A 22,911-nucleotide genomic window follows, 5' to 3' on the forward strand; every position below is an offset into this window, starting at 1 on the left:
ACATTCTTCGCATGCTTGCATACTTGACTAATAAACAGACTGATTCTGTGATGTTGAAGTACACAGTGTGTAGTTTTTATGCTGCAGCAGCGCCTCCTGCCGGCTGCTGCAGCAGGGAGCTATCCACTGTAGTGGAGGTGCAGTGTGTAGTATTTAGTGGCATCTAGAGGAACAGACTAGGCAGAAAAGGAATATAATATTCACAAGTATGTTTTAATTTGTGTATAATCACCTGAAAATAAGAACTGTTGTGTTTTCGTTACCTTAAAATCATCAGCCCTTTATATCTACATAGGAAGCCGGTCCTCTTCCACAGCATGGATGTATAAAGAGAACTGGATACAGCGTCGGAGACGGGGCCCCGTTCATTCTTATGAAAGTTGCTCAGTGGCGCATGAAGCCAAAAATAAATCGACTTCTCGGTATGAAAGTACCCGGATCTTCCGCATTGTGCGGCCCATAGAGCATGCGCACTAGTGACTTTCGCTGGCCGAGTCGGCTACTTCCGGTTTAGCCCTCTGGCTAACTTGAATAGGGATAAAACAAATCAATCATGCGGCTCTTCTAGGCTTTTGAAATGTGATCGGACCAAACGGACTTAATTCTGATAGTGAGACAAGTCATTTCGCGGGGGTTGTGACGCTCAGAAAAATGTATCCGCTGATTTACAGACATCTCTTTCACAATGTAAGTCTATGGGGAAAAGTATTTTGGGGCCAGTGTGCATCACGTGACGTTGTAATTACACGGTTTGGCCGCTATGTCAAATTGGCTTCAAAGCCCGGCGCTCTTCCTGTATCCAGTTCTCTTTATACATCCATGTTCTAGAGAGCCATCTATGTTGCTCTTCCATGTTTCTACAGTAGCCCAGAACGGACAAACCAAACACTGGCACCAAACGGTATTCAGTTGGTTGCAATCTGCAACCTCGGGCTTTTCTTTCTCCATGCTTGGTTGTTTTTTTTCAAGGACTATGAAATGGAATTATCAACTGAAAGTGGGACACAAAAGCTTACAGCCTGTTTTTAATTTTCTCTTTAAAAAACCCAACATAAATGAGATTTCTCTATCCATTTTGCATTTCTTTTGTTCATGTCATTAAACTTACACTAAACTTACACAGCAGCTCCCCCTGCCGGCTATGGCAGCAGCGCCACCTGCTGAATCTGCTCTGTCCCTTGAGGATGGCTATTGCGCCTGCGCACCTAATATAACAAGATGGCGGAGAGTGCGGAACTGAAGGTAAAGCGAGCCCTAACATTAGCTTGACAAATAGACGCTTCAGACAGTCAGGTTTGAATTGCAAATCGTAGCACCATTGTTACTTGACAGTAGAGCACCGAGAAGTGTTGTTATCAAAGCATATAATAACAAAAAAGCAAAGCAGCGGAGCCCAGACAAACTGTTAGCTGGCTGGCTAGCTCGCTAGCATTAGCTTTGTTATTGTTGCCGACGTTTCTGTTTCTGCGGTTCACCTGCAGATAAGGCCGGATATCACCTGTAGGAAAAGATGAAAAACAAACTCATGTCAGCGTGTTGAACCTAACGTCTCTTTAGTATGAGCCAACTGACAGTGTCAGTAGTTCACCTGACAGACGGCGATATCTTTTTTGAAAAGCGGGCTCTGTCTATTCCCTGGAAGACCAGCGCCGATAAGCTATTAAGTAGCGTTATTTCTGACTATATAACGGAATATAGTGACTGTCCACAGTGTGGGTAGTTGTAATGTTACCCAGTTTGGCGATTAATGTTCAAACATGAGATAAAGTAAGCAATGTAACATTAAGTGTAGTTCCAATCAAATTACACCACCAACAGTCAGGTGCTGTTAGCTAGCTCAGGCTAAATCTACGCTGTCTGCTTCCACATTCTACTAACTTATCTTATTGCTGTTGGTGTTTACTTAACAACTGGCAGAGAAACACTCACAATATGACTGCTAAACGTTTTCTTTAATGGTGTGCTCCCTTCTTTAATGAATATCTGCGTTGTTGACACTCCTCTTCTACCGTAGACTATCATACATGAGCTGTATTATTGCTATACAGGGACCATAGATGCGGGTTGTAAAGCAGAAAATGCATTTAACACGTTTGCCTCAAAGAGTTCAGCTGCTCTGTAAATAATAAATATAAATACAAGTTATATCTTGTGGTATGTGCCACCACATTTTACTCAATAGGCCAGAAGTGTCATCAGGATGTTTGTAGCTTTACCTGTTGCAGCGTTGAGTGCTAACTGGGCTCTTTGATTAACACACAGATGACCTTTTGATTATCAGCTATAGTCATTTGTGCCAATTGTATATGCATATGGACTTCATTGCAGATCACCTTTTGATGCCAACATTCAGTGTTTTTGTTTGCTTTGCTATCAATAAACGAGTTATAAGTTATTCACAAGTAGGAACAGTTGATTACTATATATCTATAGGATGGACATAAGAACACAACCAACTGTACAATATAATATAATGCAATGATTGTATAAAAAAACAACCTTTTCTCAAGTTGATTCACAGATGGAAGTTGTAGATCCAATTCTGCGGTAATTGATTGTTGTAACCTTATTTGACTGCATTACATTGTAGGATGTGTTATATTTGTTGAGAATAAAAGCCCCTTTGTTTGATGATTTCTCAATTAATTGTTTGGTCTGTGAACTGCTAAAAATAGTGAATAAAATACCATTCATCATTTCACAGTGATACATTTAATTGGCTTGTTTTGTCCAACCAACAGTCCTCAATCTAGCAATACTCAATTGATTGTTGTATTTGTCAAAGTAAAACAGCAAATATGTTTAAGAAGCTGGAACCAGAGAATGTTTGGTATTTTTGCTTGAACTATGACTGAAATAATTAATAGATTATCAAAATAGCTGTATATTAATTTTCTGTCAATCGATTAATCGTTGCAGCTCTACAACCACATATGAAGAACCCCTTGTAGTATAATACAGTGTAATACAACATCACAAACTAAACAAACAAACTAAAGTTGAATTAACACTTCTCTGACACAGTCTGAGGAATAAACCTCTGGTGTATAGAATTATATTAGAAGACTTTTATTACCTTTATCATGTTGTGTTCACATTTTATATTATCACTTACAGCATCTTGTGAAGATTTATGGATTAAAGCGTTGAAAAAGTTGAAAAGCATTTAGTTTAAAAAAAAATCTGCAGTCTCTAGTTGGGCTGTGTCTGCCAAAGTCATCTCAGAGCGACTGTGTTTGTTCTTGTTGCTGTTTGTATTGTTCTACTTGTGCAGCAGGGAAAATGCCAACAAAATAATCTTTCTGCTCCAAGCATATGTCAAAAATGGAAATGTCAGGGATGTGGACAATTTACAAACCAAATACCTTTAATATTTTTTCAATGATATGAAAAATGAATCAGACATGTGTTAATAATAATGTCTAAATATCATCATCAGCATAGAAAAAAAAGTGTTTTCCCAGGATGTAATTTCACTCTTTATCTTTCACCAGCAAATGGTTATGAGCCTTCGAGTTTCAGAGCTCCAAGTGTTGTTGGGATATGCAGGACGGAATAAGCACGGGCGCAAACACGAACTTTTGACCAAAGCTCTCCACCTACTCAAAGCTGGTTGTAGTCCTGCAGTGCAGATGAAGATCAAAGAGCTATACAGACGGCGCTTCCCAACCAAAATGGTTTCGCCAGTGGACCTAGCCCTGCCTGGTGTTCATTCTGCCTCCAGCCTGCCCGCCGGCCTCGCACAGTTGGGATTTGACAGCCACGGGTCCCCGTCGCCTCTGCTGCCTGTTTCTTTGCTTGGGCCTAAACATGAGCTCAGTCTGCCTCACCTCCCCTCCGCCCTGCACCCTGTACATCCTGATGTCAAGCTCCAGAGATTGCCATTCTACGACATGTTGGATGAGCTCATTAAGCCAACCAGCCTCTGTGAGTCCACCACTTCCTGCTCTGTAGAAGTTCATTATGAATTGACGCAGATTTGGATACAGGGATTTCTGTAGGGTTCCCATTTGACTGCTATGCTCTGTTTCTGGTTTCTTTTTTGTAGCCTCAGACAACAGTCAACGGTTCCAGGAAGCATGTTATGCCTTCGCATTAACACCACAACAAGTTCAACAGATCAGCAGCTCCATGTAAGTGACAAAGCTCTCTGGTGCTTCTTGTCTTCGCTGTCAAAATGATAAAAGGGAGGCAGAAAATATCTTGTAAAAGTATCGAAACTAGCAAACAAATTCAAACTTTTGTCTTTACATTATTAGGAAGCAAGTTATTATTTTTGACACAGTTATCAATCTGAGTAAACAAATTTGTTGTCAAACTGTCATGACTAGCTTGACCTGACTCCTTTTTTAATTCTTTAGGGACATATCTGGGACCAAATGTGACTTTGCTGTTCAAGTTCAGTTAAGGTATGTACAACAACTTTTCTGCTGAGCATAAAAAGTTTCTTTTTCAATCAGGAAGTGTGTTCGCTGATTAGTGGCAGATTAGTGGATCTGTGTTTATCCTCTCTCAGATTTGAAGTACCCAGAAATGTTTCCTCAGTCTTATTATATTTTCGTTTTTGGTTTTAACTTCTCTGTGGTGAGAAGTTAAAACCTTCACCCTAAGTTTTACCTTTGATCTATTTTTTATTAGCTTACAATTATAAATAATGATAAATGACAAAAATAGAAATCACAATAAATTACTGAGAACAAGTTGTGGAACGAGGGATGCAGGGGACACTTATCTCTGGGATACACACGCTCCAAGTTTTTATCCACAGTGAACGTAAGCTATTGTTAAAAGTCGTTAATAAAAAAAATAGTGTTCATGTGTGTGGATGAGTTTTACTAAACTGGACAAAACAAGCAAAATACAATATTAATAAATTATTAATTAATCTTAGTTCAAAGCACTGGTGGCATTTCCACCAATATGCCTAAAAATGTGTTAAATTAAGTTCCAACTCTTTTCTTAGAAAGGAAAGAAAGAATTGTATTTTGTCTTACAAGCAAGTCAGTGTAAATACATCTTTTAGTTCAGGTAAAACAATCTTAAACAACTTCAACCTTTCTTTTTTTTACCTGGAAAAGAATACCTGATGACATAAAAATGACTTTTTTCATAGTTGCTGAAATATAAATTCACTGTATGGATGAATGCCATCCATTAAGAAATGCTCTCCTATATCATAGATGGAGATGGCTGTACTTGACACAACTGAAATGGTAAAATAAGCAAGCAAGCCAACCTTATTTTTTTGAGCGTGGCAACTTAACAGAAACAATTGCTTTTGAGATTTGTCACTCAACATTTGAACTTCTCACCTACGTAACCTGTTTTCTTCATTTCCAGATTTTGTTTATCAGAGACAAGCTGTCCCCAGGAAGATCATTTCCCTCCCAATCTGTGTGTGAAGGTGAATGGAAAGCCCTGTAATCTCCCGGTGAGTCTAAACAGTCCATCGATAGTCTGTGTTGTCGTATATTCAGTGTATCACTCCACCAGTTAGTGAGAATCAAAGGCACTGATGTTTGATGTGTTGTTGTCTGCAGGGATATCTTCCTCCCACCAAAAATGGAGTTGAACCAAAAAGGCCCAGTCGCCCCATCAATATAACCTCTCTTGTCCGACTGTCCACCACAGTCCCCAACACAATTGTGGTGTCATGGACTTCAGAAATTGGGAGGGTGAGGAGATCCAGATGAGAATATTGGCAAAGCTTCATGAAATGAATGTCATAGTATATTTAAACTAAAGCTTTGATGAGGATATAAATCACATCTGCCTGACTTTTTCACTTCTTTTTTTCTTTTGTCAGAGTTTTTCCATGGCTGTTTATTTGGTAAGACAGCAGTCGTCTGCAGTGTTGTTGCAAAGACTACGGGCCAAAGGAATCAGGAACCCTGACCACTCAAGAGCTCTGAGTAAGTCGCCGCTTTATTTTGTTGTATAAAGTAGGGTACGATACACATGAGAATCATGATTCTTATCCTCTATGATTCCCCCCCTGCAGATCGCAGGTAAGATTTCCAAATTAAAGCAGTTAACATTTCTAAATTAAAAAGCTGGAAGCTTTCTCCAGCTTCCTCTTTTTCCTGTTTGTCAGACACAGGATCCTTTTACATACCTGTCAGTTTTGTTTCATATTGCAGTTCAGTACAGTACAAGTGAATGGTTTTGCACACAGCTTGCTGGAGTAAGCCTAAAATAGTTGCCCCTCTCTCTATTTATTCATTTGAGGATCGGTTTTAAATCGAGAATCAATTTTGAGCCGAATTGTTAATTGTTAACATAGATTCCCACCCCAACTAAAAACAGAGAATATGCGTCGCCACTATGGCTTTAAGGGAGTAGAAAATGTCTATGAAATCAGGTTACCGTCCTTCTTTTAGTAACACAAAACAGATCCTTTGCCTTTTGACCAGATAGTCTGAGTACACTGGGAGGAACTTAATTCATAACTTATTCGGGAACTGAATAAGGTCCTAAGTTCCTCAGTTGTTACTGGAAATGTTTCTTTGGGCCTTTTAAAACAGGCTGGTTGTTGTCCCTCTGAAGTTCTCTGCACCAAGGATTACAGATGAAAGATGAGTGCAGTCTGTTTATTGTGAGGGACGGTCTGTGGTTTCCTGTGAAACAAAACAACATATTACTCACTACGCTCTACATTCTTGTATCATTTGTTTGTGCTTTGCGTATCCTCTCTTACAGTCAAAGAGAAACTGACGGCTGATCCGGAGAGTGAGATTGCCACCACCAGTCTACGAGTGTCTCTGCTGTGTCCTGTAAATACTCAACTTTTCTGCTTAATTTAGTGGTGTTATGGTGAAGTCATGTGATGCACAGCTAGTAGGCTGCAGGATAATAGTAATAGTTGACCAACAAGATATTAATTAACAATTCTGATTACACAGTAACTTTTTTAGGTTGCAGAGAAACAAAAAGTATCAGAAAAGAAAGAAGAGGTTGAAGGGCATGTTGCTTCTTTGTGTACTGTATTAGTAGAGCTGTTTTGTCCTGCAATACTCTGTTATTAAATTGGTATTTCATGCAGTACCGAGGTCGTGACATGTATTTTGTGTCTCTTTTTGTGTTTTGTTCTAAAGCTGGGAAAGATGAGGCTGACAATCGCTTGCCGAGCGATGACATGCTCACACCTGCAGTGCTTTGATGCTACGCTTTATATCCAAATGAATGAGAAGAAGCCGACCTGGGTGTGTCCAGTCTGTGACAAGAAGGCACCGTACGAGCATCTCATTATTGACGGGTGAGCACAGCACTGCATCAGCGAGCGCTCGGCACTACTGTTTGATTCCTATGATGGTTTGGTTTCAGAATGTAAGATGTGAAACAAACAGCAGATATTTTTTATCATTTGCCTTGAAGCTGAAATCCGTAGTGTTGTTTAAATGGATTTATTAATGGATGTATTATTGAATGTTTATTATAATTAGGGCTCCAGCAAAAAGAAGCTGACTCAACTTTGGCTGCGATGTGATGTAAGAAATGTGTCAACCAGAAATGTGTGCATGCACCTATTTGATTGGCCAACGCAGTGCCTTGTCAGGATGTCACGTTGTAGTTAAAGTTTAGCCAGGTTCAACTTTCGTGCCGGATGAGTCCTCCGCATCAATGTACTGGCCTTTTTCAATTGGAGGAGGGAGTGCACTTGCACTTTAAACGCAGGGCTGTTTTTGGATGTGAATGGATGTAATTGTGGTTGCATGGTTGCCAATTTTTGTTTAGTTGTCATGCTTTCATCACAGGTTGTTCATGGAAATCTTGAATAGCTGTTCTGACTGTGATGAAATCCAGTTCAAAGAAGATGGAAGCTGGTCGCCCATGAGGTCAAAGAGAGAGGTGCAGGAGGTGTCTGCTTCGTACTACGGTGTAGACAGCGGTATGGAGCTCGCAGATTTCAGATTCTTTAAGTGTACTCTTCGTTGTCATCTGTGTGCACAGTGTGAGTTTGCCGTGTCTTTGTAGATTCATCTCGAACAGATTCCAATGAGCAGAAACGGGGATCATCTCATGACAACAGCAAGAAAGTGGATGTGATTGACCTGACACTGGATAGCTCCTCAGATGAAGAGCTAGATGATGAGCCGCCTCCTAAAAGGGCCTGTCCCTCACTGTCACCTGTCTCTCCACCTCCAAACAAGGGGTAAGTCTCCAAACCAAGTGACATCACCATAAACAAATGTATTTTGGGTATCTCTGTGCCGTCTTACTTTTGTCACTAATCTGATGTGGCATTGTCTCCTCTCAGAGTACTGAACCTACACAGCCAGGCCTCACCTGTCAGCAGAGCTCCCAGCATGCCCCCTGTGGAGACCAGCTACATTCCTCCACCTCCACCTCTTATCCAGGACTACCGCCACTATTATCACACAACTAGTGACCTGCCAGGTAGGCCTGTCACTTACCTGCGAGGATAAGCTCAAATATTATACAATATTCAATTTATGTTTGTTAGTTGAAAGAGTTATTCGTCACTCTAATCATGGCTCCTGTGGCTGTGAAGCGATCTGTCTCTGGTGAGACTACACTGTAAGAAGTGAGGGACGAATCCAGTTTTCATTCTGGGCAAATAAATATATTCTAACATTCATCTGAAGCAAATACGAGGCTTCAAAAGTCTGAATTGGCTAAAGAAGACTTTCTAAAGTTAAGTTGTCTTAGTATCAAATTCCTTCTGGTAGTTGCTGATGTTTGACTTAACCTTAGTCTGTAGATAATGTCCTATATTTGTCACTGTGTAGTCATGTCAGGAATGAGGAATGATTAGAGTGACCACCTTAAACATGTTGTTAATGTTGTATTAAGACAGACTTGACAAATCCAAACATCCTTTAAACACAGCTGATTGTTGCTTGTTAAATCAAGGTGTAACTGTAAATATGAGTGTATACCATGAATTAAGTAAATGGACTGAATCTTCTTTACTTTCTTACAGATCTAAATTTCTTCTCCTTCCTCCAAGGTGACAATCAGGTACATTAACTCTGACTCTGAACTTGAAGGCAGTGCCAGTGGGGAATATCATACTACTCTACATTATGTTTTAGCTCTGCTGTTGTCTAACGGCCGCTCTTCTCCGTCCTGTTAGCATTACAACATGGTGATGGCTGCTGCGGCGGCAGCGTCGGCTTCAGCCTCAGAGGACCACGACCTGCTCCTCAACCGTTTCCTGCCCTACGGCTCCTCTCAGATGTTGCGGGAGCAGCCAGGCACCCCTGGGAGCAGCACGCTGGCAGCCACCAACGGAGGCAGCAACAGTGGCAGCACCAGCAGTTTGGTGTCTTCCAGCAGTCTGCGGGACCGCGACAAAGACAGAGAGCGAGACAGAGACAGGGACAGCCACTCCATCTCAGGATTGTCACGGTCCTCGGTGGAAGCTGCAGCAGCGGCGGCCATTTATGGAATATCTGACGTTATCTCTCTTGACTAGATTCACACAGAACTTAAAAACAAGGGAGACCTCGAGAACAGGAGTTCTTTGTAAATAACGAAGAGGAAGATGAAAGAATACAGTGCTATGTACAGAGAGGAAAATCTATTTTCAATTTTACTTATCATATGTACATAAACTTAGGACGCTTCTTGTCCGGTGAGTTACTTCAGTTGATATTTTTCTGTGAATACTGAAGACTTTTTCACACCTCTTCATGTGGTCCTTTGATTATATTGTACCTTTTGTACTTGGTTTTTACAGTTTTGTTTCGATATTCCATGTCAAAGGCATTATTTCAGTATAATGTTATGTGCACAGAACCCTAATGAGGTGACACCTTATAGAACATGATATTTAGAACATAAAGAAAATGGGCATTGTTATAGATGTACAAAAGGCAAGTCACAGTAAAACAGGAAGATGTGTAACACTTTCTTTATTTTCTAAATGGCATCATTACTGTCAAAAATGCTTTGACAGCAGAAAGATCTGGCCATTTTTTTTGCCATCACTGTAGGTTTTTCTGTAAGACATCCATGCTGTGGTCATATTATTTGTAAGGAATTATTTATGATGTAAGTTATGTTGGATGTATGCTGTTTTTTAAAGAAGCATTCCCTATGCCTCTAGGAACTGTTGCCACTAGAATCGCAAACGCTAGATCCTTCTGTTGTCATAACGCTGCACTCTCCTCCTCCTCGCCTTCTTCACTCAAGTCAAATATGAACAAAATGTCAGTTCAGACTTGACTTAAAATGCATATAAATTGGAACTAAGTCGTCAGTATTGTAGGACCAGGCTCCTCCAGTGCGTGAATGAATGACTCTGGTCCAAGAAGCATCTTTCTGTTGTCACATGACACAATTGGACCTTTATACAGATTAGCATTACATAATACACACAATACTGTGTATTTTTCTCTTAAGGTACACCTGCTTTATTTTGCATATTACACTTAACTGAACTACAGTGAAGTGGCCAGTCGACATCAACAAACAACTTCTCCACTCGATGACAAGGCTAGCTTCTGGTCCACTTGAAGTATTGTTTTAAATCAAAGGCATAAAAATGGTTCAGCAAGTGGATTGATGGCATTTCAAGATGTCTTTATGTTTGATTTTAGCACTTGCTTTTTTCACATAAAGGCTGTGTGGAGCGGTGAAGCATTCAGTTGCAGTAAACACTTCAAGAGTAGTTTTCAGCTTTGCATGTCTCTGCGAATTCCCTGAAAGCTCACCTGTTTGAGTGCTATGCTGTTCGTTTGTGAGGCCACAGGACACGTAGCCTTTTTGTTGTTTAGTGTATTTGCAACAGCCTATAAGGTGACTGTGATAGCTTAGTCTTTGAGTGAATCACAATGCATTTTGGCCCACAAGTTAAAATCCATTGAAGTAATTATGGACGCCTCCCCTTCCTTTATTTTTCTTGACTTGTGCTTACAATTAGGATTATTTATTATCATATATATTTTCAGCATTTGTTTGATTCGTGGATATGCATTGCTGTCATTGTATGTGATATTTCTTTTGTAATTATATAATTAATGCTATTTAAAGATGTCATTGTTGCTTGACATGCATTGTAACATTTTCTGTTTCTCTGTCCGTTTTACTATCAGATGATGTCAATAACTCAGTAGAGGCTTTGATCATTTTGAACCGCTACAAGGTCTACTGTGCTGTTTGATATTTGTAAGAATTAAACAGATATAAGAAAGTGTATCTTTGTAGTTGGTCTAAGCACAGTTTCTTTTAATGTTTTTGGGGGCATTTTATGCCTTCATTAGATAGTGATAGTGGAGAGATGACAGGGAAGGTGACATTGTTGAGGTCAAAGGTTGGCTTCTTAGCCACAAGGGGGCCCATAGTTTAAGGACTCTTGTTTTAACTGCCTGTATTCTTCATCAACAGTGCAAAATAAGGTTTGTTTTTAAGCTTTTTTATTTAATTAAAGGGATGCACTAATCTGATAAACTGGATTGGATATCAGCTGTGATGTGACTGTTCACATCACTTCATTAAATACAGTTTTTTCATCAGTGTTATAAAAGTTCATTGTTTCTGGTATATGATATAATATATACATTCAGTCACGGCAGGCAATCCCCGGCCTCATGTTACCTTCATAGAAATGATTTCAAAAAGTTCCAAACAACGAGGAACGAAAAGAGATTTCAAATTTGTGGAAAAGAGGAGCACAGGTTTTGGATTGATACTTATTATCAGTACCGATCTGAATTATTATTAGAAAATGTTTTACAGGGAGACAAAAGACTTGGATTCTGATATAAGAATACTAAATATATATATATATTAAACATTTACTTGGCATTTAACAAAAGGTAACTTGATTAACACAAGGATACAGAATTAGAACTGGGGAGTTCCAACAAGTATTCGATTTATTGATTGGTCAAACAGAAAATTGATTGGCAACTATTTTGATAATACATTGTTTAATTTTTTAAGCAGAAACTCCAACCATCCTCTGGGAATATCTTCTTAGATGTGAGGATTTGCTGCGTTTCTTTGTTCATTCATTGTCTTTATCATTGTAACTTGTATCTCTATCTGTTGGTCAGTGAAAAAACATTTGAGGATTTCACTTTGGACTTTGGAAATTGTGATTGAACAGTGATTAATTTTCACAATTTTATGACATATTGCAGACTAAATTATTAATCAAAAGAACAATTGGCAGATTAATTGATATTGAAAATAATTTGGGTTTTTAAAAAAAAAAAAAAAAAAAAGCTATTGCAGCTCCAACACATGAACATTTTGGCATCTGGCGAGTGTTCCCAATCAATGATTTCAGAGAACTCTCCTTATTGTATATCAGCTAAACCTTGGTTAGGTTACTACAATTAAGGCCAATCATGGCAAAATCAGCAGAGAGTTTTAACTTCCCATCTTCAGACTCTCTACTGTCAAGGCTTCATGAGAGTGATGAAGGTTGTTAGTGACCTTACAGATGCAATCTGGATCCTGGAGTGTGCTGCAAGAATAATTATATAGATCTGCAGTGTTAAACCATAATAGGCCTTTTTCATAGAAGACATTTTGACATGTCACAGCATGAAAAGCATAGGTGTAAATAATAAACCTGATGATGGCTGAATTCCATTTAGCTGCTTCAGTCTCAGGGTCCTGGTCTTGTGCACACTGAGTCACTGTGACACTGTCATGACTTACTGGGACACTTGATTCGAACAAAGTCATTGTTAATGTTATTAGTAGCACCTGTTATTTTCCTACTATGACAAGTCAAAATTAATGTTCTAATAAAAGTCCCATCAGTTAATGAAATGAAAAAAGTCTGAACTACAGAGAGCCAGCTGGTAAATCAGAACTCCTGCTGCTGCTCTGTATGTGAGGACATAAATAAGAATAAAATGTACAATTCTTAAAACATTTTCAAATTAATTTTGTGAATCCACTTTAAAATACAATTATTAGTTCTTCATTTAAAGACTTCATAAAGAAATAGAATCATTAATTGGCCAATTTAATGATCTTTTCATAATTATTATTTTACTCTGAATGTAATAATTTAACTGCAAATTAATGAATTCATTTAAAATAACAGTTTTAATTAATCAATTTATTAACTGATTATAATGAAATGCCGTAAAATTCTATAATTATTCCAGTAGCACCCTCCAGGCTCCACAACAGACTTTACAGAACAGACTTCTTAAATGAAGCACACATTTTGTGTTTCCACAGCAGGTAACCCACAGATGTAACTAATGACATTAATGATGGCTCCATTACATTCAGGTGTGTTTAGTGAGCGACATGCACAGCTAAATGGAATAGGGGGCAGGCAACATGGATTAAATTCTTTATCAAGATATATATAATTGTATGTAGCAATACTAACATATTGTCATATCACTGACCCCTAAATGTAGCCATCATTATTGTATTTAGTTACGCCTGTGTGTAACAAGCCAGCCTTGAATATCTGTTGCACTTTGCCTGTGGATACTATTTGATCTGATGATTACTCTGCATGGTGATGTGACAAACCAGGAGTCTGAGGCTATTTTGCCTGATAAAATGCACACTAATCTGTAAATGCTATTTTCCTATATGGGTTTGTTCAGAGAGTACAGTATTAGAACTGGGAAAATCTTTAATGTCATTAGTTTTGCATTGAAAAATTCACTTGTCACAAATTGAGATAACCTAATTTTTTAACTGCATCATATACTACTGGATTATTTCATCCATAGGAATACATTATATTTATAAAATGATTTTTGGATGGAAAAAAGTTATCAAGTAACTAGTTAACTAGTTAGTAACTGTAAAATAAATATAGTTGAGTAAGGAGAGAAATATGTCTCTCTAAATGTAGTGGTGTAGAAGTAGAAAGTATCTTCAAATCAAAATACATTGATATTCATTTTAAGTAGGCTTCAAATATACTGTATATAAGTATAAATATAATACTTGAGTACATGTTTGATGGTTCTTCATGTGATTGAACTCATGGGCACAATTTCAAAGAGATTAGCTAAAATACGTGGAGTCAATCTGGTTTCACGATTTATATTAAGAGCTACGAGTTGAGAACGTTGTACAGAAAACACTGTTTGGATTCAACATAGAAGGTAACGGGGAAATGTGTCCAAAATATTCATGTTATTTCACATATTTGCAGCACATTTTCAGGCGTATGCTTTGTCCCGGTATTAATACGTCACCGCGTCGGTCATGACGTTTTTAGAGAGCGGCGCCGTTTCAGACTGGAATGGGAGCTGGCGATTTTTCCCATATTTTGATAGTTTAATCCGTGAATGGCGCCGAAACAGGACCCGAAACCTAAATTTCAAGAAGGTAACAAGCGGTGTGTTTTCTGGTGTGACACTTCTGAGGAGGCGGTCAGTGCTGTAGCCGCCGGAAAGGTGCACAGTGTTAGCTCGCTGTTGTAGCCGCCGACATGCTAACTGTTAGCTTTCATTGTTGTTGTTATGAACACAGAACAAGTCTTCATCCTCTTTATTCGCTACATTAGTTATGCATTCCGGTGTTTCTTGACAGTATAGCGTAAGATTGGTAATAACACACACTCAAAGTTCATGATTTAAACCTCAGTGATGTTAGCTTCATTCATGCATCGTTAGACGCTGAAGTTAGCTTCCAATTCGTTGTTAAGGGAAACGTTAAGGGAATCTTAAATAATGCTATTTAGCGACTGGTTCTCCGTTTTTTTTTTTACAACACTTACATCCATAAGACAGTGTCAGTCATTGTAGCAAAAGCCTTAACTCTAGTTAAACTCACTTTCAGATTTCCGACACGTTTTATTTTGCTTATGAAAACTGACAAAGGATGATTTCACTTTCTCTTTTCATTCAGACCACATTAGACCAGGTCCAGATCAAAAGCCGCTATACTTGGACCTGTCAAATCTGGAGTAGATTAACAAGAAGACTACAGAGACTCATTAAAACACAGTTCCAGATTTGTAAAACCTTTATTCTATTTGTGAAAACTGAAAAAGGGCGAATTCATTGATATTTCTGGTATGTTTGAGGAAGCAATCGTTGCTTACTCACCTTTCCTCAAATAGACCAGACCATTTTTTATTTAAAAGAAAAATTTTAGGAGTGAGTATTTTATAAGGTAAAAAATAACTTTTCCACCTTTTTCTAAGTGAAAAAGAGGAGCTCTACATGGCCATAACCAATGAAATGCGGATTTTTTTCAATTTTTCACAAATAGAATAAAGGCTTCATAAATATGAAACTGTGTTTTAATGAGTCTCTAGAGTCTTCTTGGTAATCTAATCCAGATTTGACAAGTCTTAAGTATAGTGGTTTTTGATCTGGACCTGGTCAAATGTGATCTGGATGGGAGAAAAAAGAAGTGAAATCACCATTTTCAGTTTTCATAAGCAAAATAAAGGTTTCACAAATCTGAAAGTGGGTTTAAACAGCATTAAGGCTTTTGCTACGATGTCTAACACTTTTTTCACAAGAGAATCAGCAGCTAAATATCATTATTCATGTTTCCCTTAACTTTTTCCTTAATTTTTCCCTTAACCATTAATCAGAAGCTAACTTCAGCGCCGGCTCCTTACTGACGTCACCGCCCTCCTCTCTGTTCTCCCTCAGCTAATTGTTAGCTGCCTTACTGTTATATCTGTTATATATATTGTTTCCAGTTATATATAAAAGTACATTGATTATTGAATGTAAGTCAGTGGGCCTCTGAGATGTGACCAAATCAACTTTTCTCAGATTTCACCTAAAAATATGTTAAAACGTTTGAACAAACAGAAGTTGGCACCAAGTGAATTATGAAAAAATGATATACTAGATAATCTCTAAGTTTTTTTTAGTTAACAGTGGTGGAAGAAGAGTTCAGTTATTACAGTGTGTTTTTTTTGTTTGTTTTTTTTAACATCATTAATTTAATTTCATGTTAAGTGCTGTAAGGTCTCATCACAAACCTGTGAAGTACTGTACTGTGCAAAAGTTTTAGCCACTAAAAATAAAGTGAGGATAAATAAAAATAATGTCATGAATAACTTTTATTTATCATTTCACTTCATACAAAGTTCAGTAAACAGAAGAAACCTAAATCAAATCAATATTTGATGTGACCCCTTTGCCTTTAACATAGGAACAGTTCTCCTTATTACACCTGCACACAGTTTTTAAAGGTTCTTTGCAGGTCGGTTATTCCTGCATCTTGGAGAACTTGAAGAACTTGAAGAACCAGGCATCTCAATTGCTTCTGTCGCTTCATGTAACCCCAGACTGACTCCATGGTGTTGAAATCAGGGCTCTATGGGGGCCAAAATATCTTTTGCAGGACTCCTGTTCTTCCTGTTGCTGAAGATGGTACTTCGTGACTCTAGCTGGATGTTTGGGTGGAGTCGTTGTCATGCGGCAGAATAAATTTGGGACTGATCAGATGCCTCCCTGATAATATTACTTCATGGATAAGAATCTCTACATTTAAAGTGCCTAAAACTTCTGCACAGTACTGTAATTCTTATTATATATAGGCTAAAAAAGATCAAAGCTTAATTATTCTTGGATGTTTGAGAGAGATTGTTTGTTGCTGATATGCAGGATGTTCAAGAATGTAAATTCAACGTGTTTTATTCATGTAAATTGTTCCTATTCTGTCAAAGTCCAAGACATAAAAGTTTATTTGGCTTCACAGTTTGATTTTGTTGTACTTGGACTGCTCTCATGCTGACCTTTTTAATTGATCAACACTCTGTTCAGGTGAAAGAGTGCTGTGTTTTCATGGGCCATTGCTCTACGAAGCTAAGGTAGGCTGACTAGTTAGCCTGTCTCTTTGATCATGTGATCCTCCTCTGTCGCTCATATAAACGTGTTTTAACAATGAATTGTGTCTCTTTGCAGTGTGTTAAGATAAACATCAAGGACAAACAAATCAAATACTTCATTCATTATAGTGGGTGGAATAAAAAGTAAGTTTTGGTTTATTTATTTATTTTTATTTAAGGTTTGTACAGTAAAGATTACACAAATCTCTGATTCCTTTCTCTGTGTTTTATCTTCCAGTTGGGACGAATGGGTTCCTGAAAGCCGAGTGCTTAAGTATGTGGACAGTAATCTGCAGAAACAGAAAGAGCTTCAGAGGGCCAATCAGTGAGTGCATTTTCTCTTCTTTATGTCAGTTTTTGCAGACAAAATTGTTCACAAATGCCACCGTGAATTCAGTGACCAGCATCCATACAAGAGGCAAAGAAAGACAAACAAAAGAGTCATTAGTTAAAGTGCAGACAAAGTTCACTCTCAGAACAGATTGACTGTCTTTTAATATTAATTATATATTCCTAAATTATCAAAGCAACTGAACTTACTCTATTGGTGTATCTTTTTCTATTTCAGAGACCATTATGTAGAAGGAAGAATGAGGGGTGCTGCGCCGAATAAGAAGATACCTGCTGCATCGCAGAAAAATGATGTGTGAGTGCAAGTCGTTTTTCTCTACATTCACTTTTCTGAGTGTTTTCTACATGTCACCTGCTGTGATGTTTCCTATCAGATAGTTTCAGAGGTGTTGAACTTGTTTGCTGTTTTTAACACCTGTAAATTCTTTTATTTTCTCTTGTAGGAAAACCAAAAAGAACAAACAGAAGAGTAAGTATATGCTGTGTATTTAAGAGTACCCCACTGATTTAACATTGCTGTCCTATAACATTGTCGTACTCACAGTAGACAGTTAAAGGGATCAAAATCGATTCAACAGAACCAGAGATATCTTTTTTTTTTTTTTTTAAATTCCGTGCATTCTTCTTCCTCGTGCCTACATTACTCACAATGCAACTTGATTCGATTCACTTGACTGTACAGATTTGGGTTTGTTATGCTAGTAGCGGCTAATGTAGCCTTGAGCCACTAGACTTAAGCTGAGATGAGGAGTGGGCTACAGAGGGCTGGTAACCTCACTTTGTTTTTTTAACTCCCCCCCCGCCCCCCCTTCCTCAGCTCCAACCGTGAGGAAGTTTATAAGAGTCCCTCTGGAGCCATAAAAGGCTTTATACAACTTTTTTCACATGTGCAGTAGTTCTCCTCAGGACCTGTGTGAAATCGGTGGACTTTGCCTTTAATGTAATAAACACTTTTTAAGTACATGAACTGTAACAAAACTTTTTTGACTCACTGTTGGTTATTAGTTTTGTCTTTTTAATTCTGATATGACTTAAATGACAGTTGAGTGTGTTTCTGTCTGTCCAGCTCCTGGTGCAGGAGAAGGGACTAGTTCAGGAGGAGACCCAACCCACCCTCCACGAAAGAAGAGGGCTCGTGTTGATCCAACTGTCGAAAGTGTGAGTCCATAAATCCTAAAAGTTTCTTTTTAACTAATGATAGGTGGGTCTTTGATTTGCCCATTAATAATGAATAATATTGAGTTGTGCTGAAAATAATGGAGTAAGTTAAATAGTGTGTTTCTAAGCATCCAGTGGCTTAATTGTTAAATCTGTTCCTGTCTGCGCAGGAGGAGACCTTCATAAATCGAGTGGAGGTTAAAGTAAAAATCCCTGAGGAGCTGAAACCATGGCTTGTGGATGACTGGGACCTGATTACACGGCAAAAACAGGTTAGTGAATTAATTTAACCTTTTACATCTCCAAAAAGAATTATTTTATTCTTTTGTTGGATGGATTTATGCTACAACATTTCCAACATTTCAATGTGTGTTTTACTCTCCATCTTCAGCTGTTCCACCTACCTGCCAAAAAGAACGTTGATACAGTCCTTGAAGATTATGCAAACTACAAAAAATCAAGAGGAAACTCTGACAGCAAGTAAGAAACATATGTTTTTTCATACTCAGTAGCCTGTTGTTGACGATAACTTGATTTGCTAGTTATAAATATGTATTTCAGAATCAGCTTTATTGGCTAAGTATGTTTACATAGGAATTTGACTCTTGTTTCTAGTGGCTCTCAATGTGCTTACATACAACAATCTTCAGAAAGATACACAAGGACAAGCCATACAAAGATAATTAAACATAAATATGTCTATTATGTGAAAGCAAGTGGGTAAAAAAATAGATAAATGCATATAAAAACAACAAATGGACAACATACAATGTCTATATTCAGGTGGAACTGTTTTTCCAAGCTCTGTTTGCCATTGAGGTGTTTTCTTTGTCACTGCTCAGGGAGTTTGCTGTGAACGAGGTTGTTGCTGGTATCCGCGAATATTTCAACGTCATGCTGGGGACACAACTTCTCTATAAATTTGAGAGGCCGCAGTACGCAGACATCCTGGCCAACCACCCTGACACGTCTATGTCTCAGATCTACGGCGCTCCTCACCTACTAAGACTCTTTGGTAAAAACACTCACAACAACATCATACAATTGTATAATTTATTATCAAGCAGAGAAGCTTTAAAGGGGCAGGACTTCAGTAGCTTCAGACAGAAAGGAAGAGACAGAGATGAAGCAACAAAGCAAAAAACAAATCAAATTTATAAGGTAGAATTAAAGGTGCAAACTAGTGAAACATTCTGTATGACAATATTGCACACTTTACTTTAAGTCCCTCTATTTTGCATTTATAATCACTGAATACACATTTAATACATGTTTTATAACAACTTATAATGTAATGATAAACAGATATAAAGACAAGTTATTATTAATGTACAGTATTTGTCAATAATTATAAATTCTCCTCTCAAGACATATTTTATGTTATTACAACTGTGTTTTACTCTATCGTCATTCATTATCTGTTTATATAAGGGCTCTACTTATGGATGGGAAGAGTTATATTTTTTGACAAATACATTAATACAACTACATAATACTACAAGGAACTTTCATTTTATGTTGATTTTAGCAGCCCTGTGGACAAAAGCAGTAGTGTTTTCCTGGAGTGAAGACTGCATTTCCCATGAGCACCAATGCCTCGTGTCGTAAAGATCTTGGCTAGTGCGTGCATTTGTTTTGGAAGCGAGTGAAAGAAAGACGCTACTTATTTTTAACAACCAGCCAGGGGCGCAATTTAAATTCAAGAGAGAAAATGAATACTCAGTTGCCGGCGGGCTGCCGTAGAGATTAGACGAAAGTAAACATGAAGAGAGCAAGGTGAAGTTTGGTGTGGGACCATTTCGAGCTAAAAAACAAGGAAGCTCATTGTAAACATTGCAGTGTTAGCACGGAGGAGCTGCGATGCACAGCGGGCAATACCTCTGCATCCCCGCAACGTCGGTCCCTTCGGAGCGGGTGTTTTCAGCTGCTAGACTAATTAACTGTCACCAGGCTGCGTTCACGTCTCACTCCTGAGCACGTTAACATGCTCATCTTCCTCAACAAGAGTCAGTAGGCTGTTTTGTTTTCTGTTTAACAGCTTAACTGCCTTGTATAAGAGGACTGGTGCTGGTCTATAATTTCCTCTTGGAATAAAGATTTCATTGAGGAAAAACACACTTTCTTTAGTATTCTCTGCCATAGGCATTTTTAATACATATAAAAAAAAGATTAATCGATAATTGATCGTTAATTTTCCCGATGATCGATTAAGGAAATTTTTTCAAATGCCCATCCCCAGCTACACCACCACTCTCTCTCCCTTCATTCACTCTCTAGCTCAATCGACCACCGCTGCTTTCTCTCTCTCTTTCTCTTTTTTAAAATGAGTCGGGAAGCTGACAACAAGTCTAACTTTTAACATTATCAAACAAAGAGAAATGTCCTCCCCTCATCCTAATAACATCATTGTACTCCTTCATGCTACATGTAATGTAAACATCGACTCTTCTGGTCTGCGTGCCATAAATCGTGATTTCTGACCTGATGGCAGGCATTTAGAATAACTGTAGAAAAAGTCAATCTTCTCGCTGATGGTTTCATTTGCTTATGTAGGTCATATAGAGGCATCATGAGACTGTTTCATAACCAGATAAAAGTTCCTTGTAGTAACTTCAAAAAAGAAAAATCTATTAATTGTGCACAATTCAAGCCATCATAAAAGCTTCCTGACCTTCCTCTCTATTATCCTCTTGTACATGAAAAAACTGAATACTCTTCATCAAGTAGAACTGCACATCAGTAGGAACAAGAATAGACTCTGTTGCTCGTAACTACCTCTTGTACAGGTCTGTATTCGTCTTCAGATACCTCTGACCTGTACTCTGTGCAGCTGAAACACTTGAATTATCTCCTTCTGGGGATCTATAAAGCAGAAATATTGAAGCACTTGTAGCGCTATTATAAATGAAGACGAGGTCAGAGGTCATGTGGTGTGTAAAATTCTGCTTCTCTTTTGCTTTGAAAGTGAGAATCGGAGCCATGCTGGCATACACTCCCCTGGATGAGAAGAGCCTTGCGCTGCTGCTCAGTTATCTACAAGACTTCCTCAAGTGAGTATTCACAAATCTTTTTTTTAATAAGGCTCATATTATCTGATCTGCAGCAGAAATAAGTCAAATGTTGCTCCCTTCCAGGTATCTTGTAAAGAACTCTGCGTCGCTCTTCAATGCAAGTGACTATGAAGTTGCCCCGCCAGAATACCACCGCAAGGCAGTTTAAGGTTTTTTATTTCAGGATCTGAAGCCTTTGCGAGTTCGGAGATGACGTTCTTACCCGCTGGAAGGATGCGATTTCACGAAAAGCCTTCAGAGAACGGATTGTGCGAGATCTGTCGATTATCAAGGAAGAATCAGAGCAAGATGTCACACTAATCTCGGACAAATTCATTTTCTTTCATGTGGAAAGCTGTTGAGTACTTTCTTCCTGTATTGGTATGTTTTTGAGTACCACTTTTTAGTTTCTTTGATATCCATTTTGCCCGGTGTTTACCAAGATCTTTTGAAAAGGAATTTCATCATTTCATTTTTTGTTTACCTTTTGGTTCAGATGCTGGCTAAACTTGTCTTGTTGGCTGTCGTCATTTTCTAATAAAAGTCTTTCATTCTCTCTCTTTGTTTTGAAGCTGATTTATAACGGTTGTGTTCATGGCTGCTGTAGGTTGTCCTAACTTGAACATACTGGAGTTTCCCAATTTTAATGCTTTAAACTCCTGTTGTTGAGAATACTTTATAGAAAAGGTACCTGAATGGATTTCACAAGAGTTGAAAGATCTTTGAATTACACAGATTAACTTTAAAGGTGCAATATACAACATTCAGCCACGAGATGTCGCACTATAGCACCAACATCTCAGACCAAAACAAGTGTGTGTTGTTTACTAAAGTTGGGGGGGGGGGGGGGACAAAACTCAGATCAAACTGTCAAACTAGGTAGAGCTGATCAAATATGGATCAAGAATCTGTTAGCGCATTGCCTATTTCTCGCCTCAAATGTTTTCAGAAACATATTTTAGTGTACCGTTACGCTGCAATTTGAGAAAGTTTGTGACACAGAGGGACTCACATGCACTGACATGCACGTGTGGATGGTGCAAATACCAAAACAAAGAACAGAGAAGCTCAGATGATAACACACACACAGAGAGAGTGACTTCATTCACTGGTAAGGACACCATTACTCTGTGATATCTCTACATAGCAAATAGTTGTTTTCTGACAACTAATACGGCTAAATATTGTTTATTGGAACTTTAAAGACACCGGAGAATAACATGTAAGTATTGGCACAAACTACCTGGAGGATAGGTTTTACTTAACCTGTGAGGCAGCTGGATTCACAAGATCATGCGAGAATCCATCTTGTCAGGCTTCAAGTTATACGTTTGTGGCTGAACCACCAGTGGTTTGGACCAATCAGCGTCCTAGAACTACTGGCAGTAATAGATGGTTCATCCAATCACCTTCAAAGTATTTTTTGAAAGTTCCTGCCCTTTTCCAAACAGTTTCTAAGGACGACTTGTCAGATGGTTCTGTGTAACAAACCATCTGGTGTGTCAGGTTAAGGTTTTACTGAAAAGCAAAATGTTTTAGAGAAGAGCTGTGTTTTGTTAGTATTGTGTGCATCTTAAGTTCGTTAAGGGCAAA

General features: G+C 38.3%; 2 protein-coding genes across 2 annotated transcripts; both read left to right on the forward strand.

Moving 5' to 3' along the window:
• The first annotated feature begins 1,138 nt into the window (after window positions 1-1,138).
• pias1b (protein inhibitor of activated STAT, 1b) lies at window positions 1,139-11,161 on the forward strand. The gene is made up of 14 exons (XM_067589895.1): window positions 1,139-1,242; window positions 3,495-3,927; window positions 4,049-4,133; window positions 4,362-4,409; window positions 5,341-5,431; window positions 5,541-5,675; window positions 5,807-5,912; window positions 6,700-6,773; window positions 7,095-7,255; window positions 7,755-7,888; window positions 7,975-8,152; window positions 8,258-8,397; window positions 8,945-8,982; window positions 9,098-11,161. The coding sequence occupies exons 1-14, from the start codon at window positions 1,219-1,221 to the stop codon at window positions 9,437-9,439; spliced, it is 1,989 nt and encodes a 662-aa protein (XP_067445996.1). The 5' UTR covers window positions 1,139-1,218; the 3' UTR covers window positions 9,440-11,161.
• A 2,984-nt stretch (window positions 11,162-14,145) lies between these two features.
• On the forward strand, window positions 14,146-21,874 carry morf4l1 (mortality factor 4 like 1). Its single transcript, XM_067589896.1, has 12 exons — window positions 14,146-14,289; window positions 16,695-16,741; window positions 16,836-16,903; window positions 16,998-17,084; window positions 17,328-17,405; window positions 17,554-17,579; window positions 18,177-18,268; window positions 18,439-18,540; window positions 18,660-18,748; window positions 19,111-19,283; window positions 21,234-21,318; window positions 21,403-21,874. The coding sequence occupies exons 1-12, from the start codon at window positions 14,250-14,252 to the stop codon at window positions 21,485-21,487; spliced, it is 972 nt and encodes a 323-aa protein (XP_067445997.1). The 5' UTR covers window positions 14,146-14,249; the 3' UTR covers window positions 21,488-21,874.
• The last annotated feature ends 1,037 nt before the right edge of the window (window positions 21,875-22,911 follow it).

Source organism: Thunnus thynnus, chromosome 5, assembly GCF_963924715.1.
Source record: "Thunnus thynnus chromosome 5, fThuThy2.1, whole genome shotgun sequence".
Taxonomy (NCBI): domain Eukaryota; kingdom Metazoa; phylum Chordata; class Actinopteri; order Scombriformes; family Scombridae; genus Thunnus; species Thunnus thynnus.

Excerpts from the sequence above, each read along its gene's own strand:
- morf4l1 (XM_067589896.1), top strand. The coding sequence starts at position 14,250 with ATGGCGCCGAAACAGGACCCGAAACCTAAATTTCAAGAAG. Across the intron at positions 16,742-16,835 it reads CATTGCTCTACGAAGCTAAG|TGTGTTAAGATAAACATCAA; the intron begins GTAGGCTGACTA and ends GTCTCTTTGCAG. Across the intron at positions 17,406-17,553 it reads GCATCGCAGAAAAATGATGT|GAAAACCAAAAAGAACAAAC; the intron begins GTGAGTGCAAGT and ends TTTCTCTTGTAG.
- pias1b (XM_067589895.1), top strand. The coding sequence starts at position 1,219 with ATGGCGGAGAGTGCGGAACTGAAG. Across the intron at positions 6,774-7,094 it reads GAGTGTCTCTGCTGTGTCCT|CTGGGAAAGATGAGGCTGAC; the intron begins GTAAATACTCAA and ends TTTGTTCTAAAG. Across the intron at positions 8,153-8,257 it reads TCTCCACCTCCAAACAAGGG|AGTACTGAACCTACACAGCC; the intron begins GTAAGTCTCCAA and ends GTCTCCTCTCAG.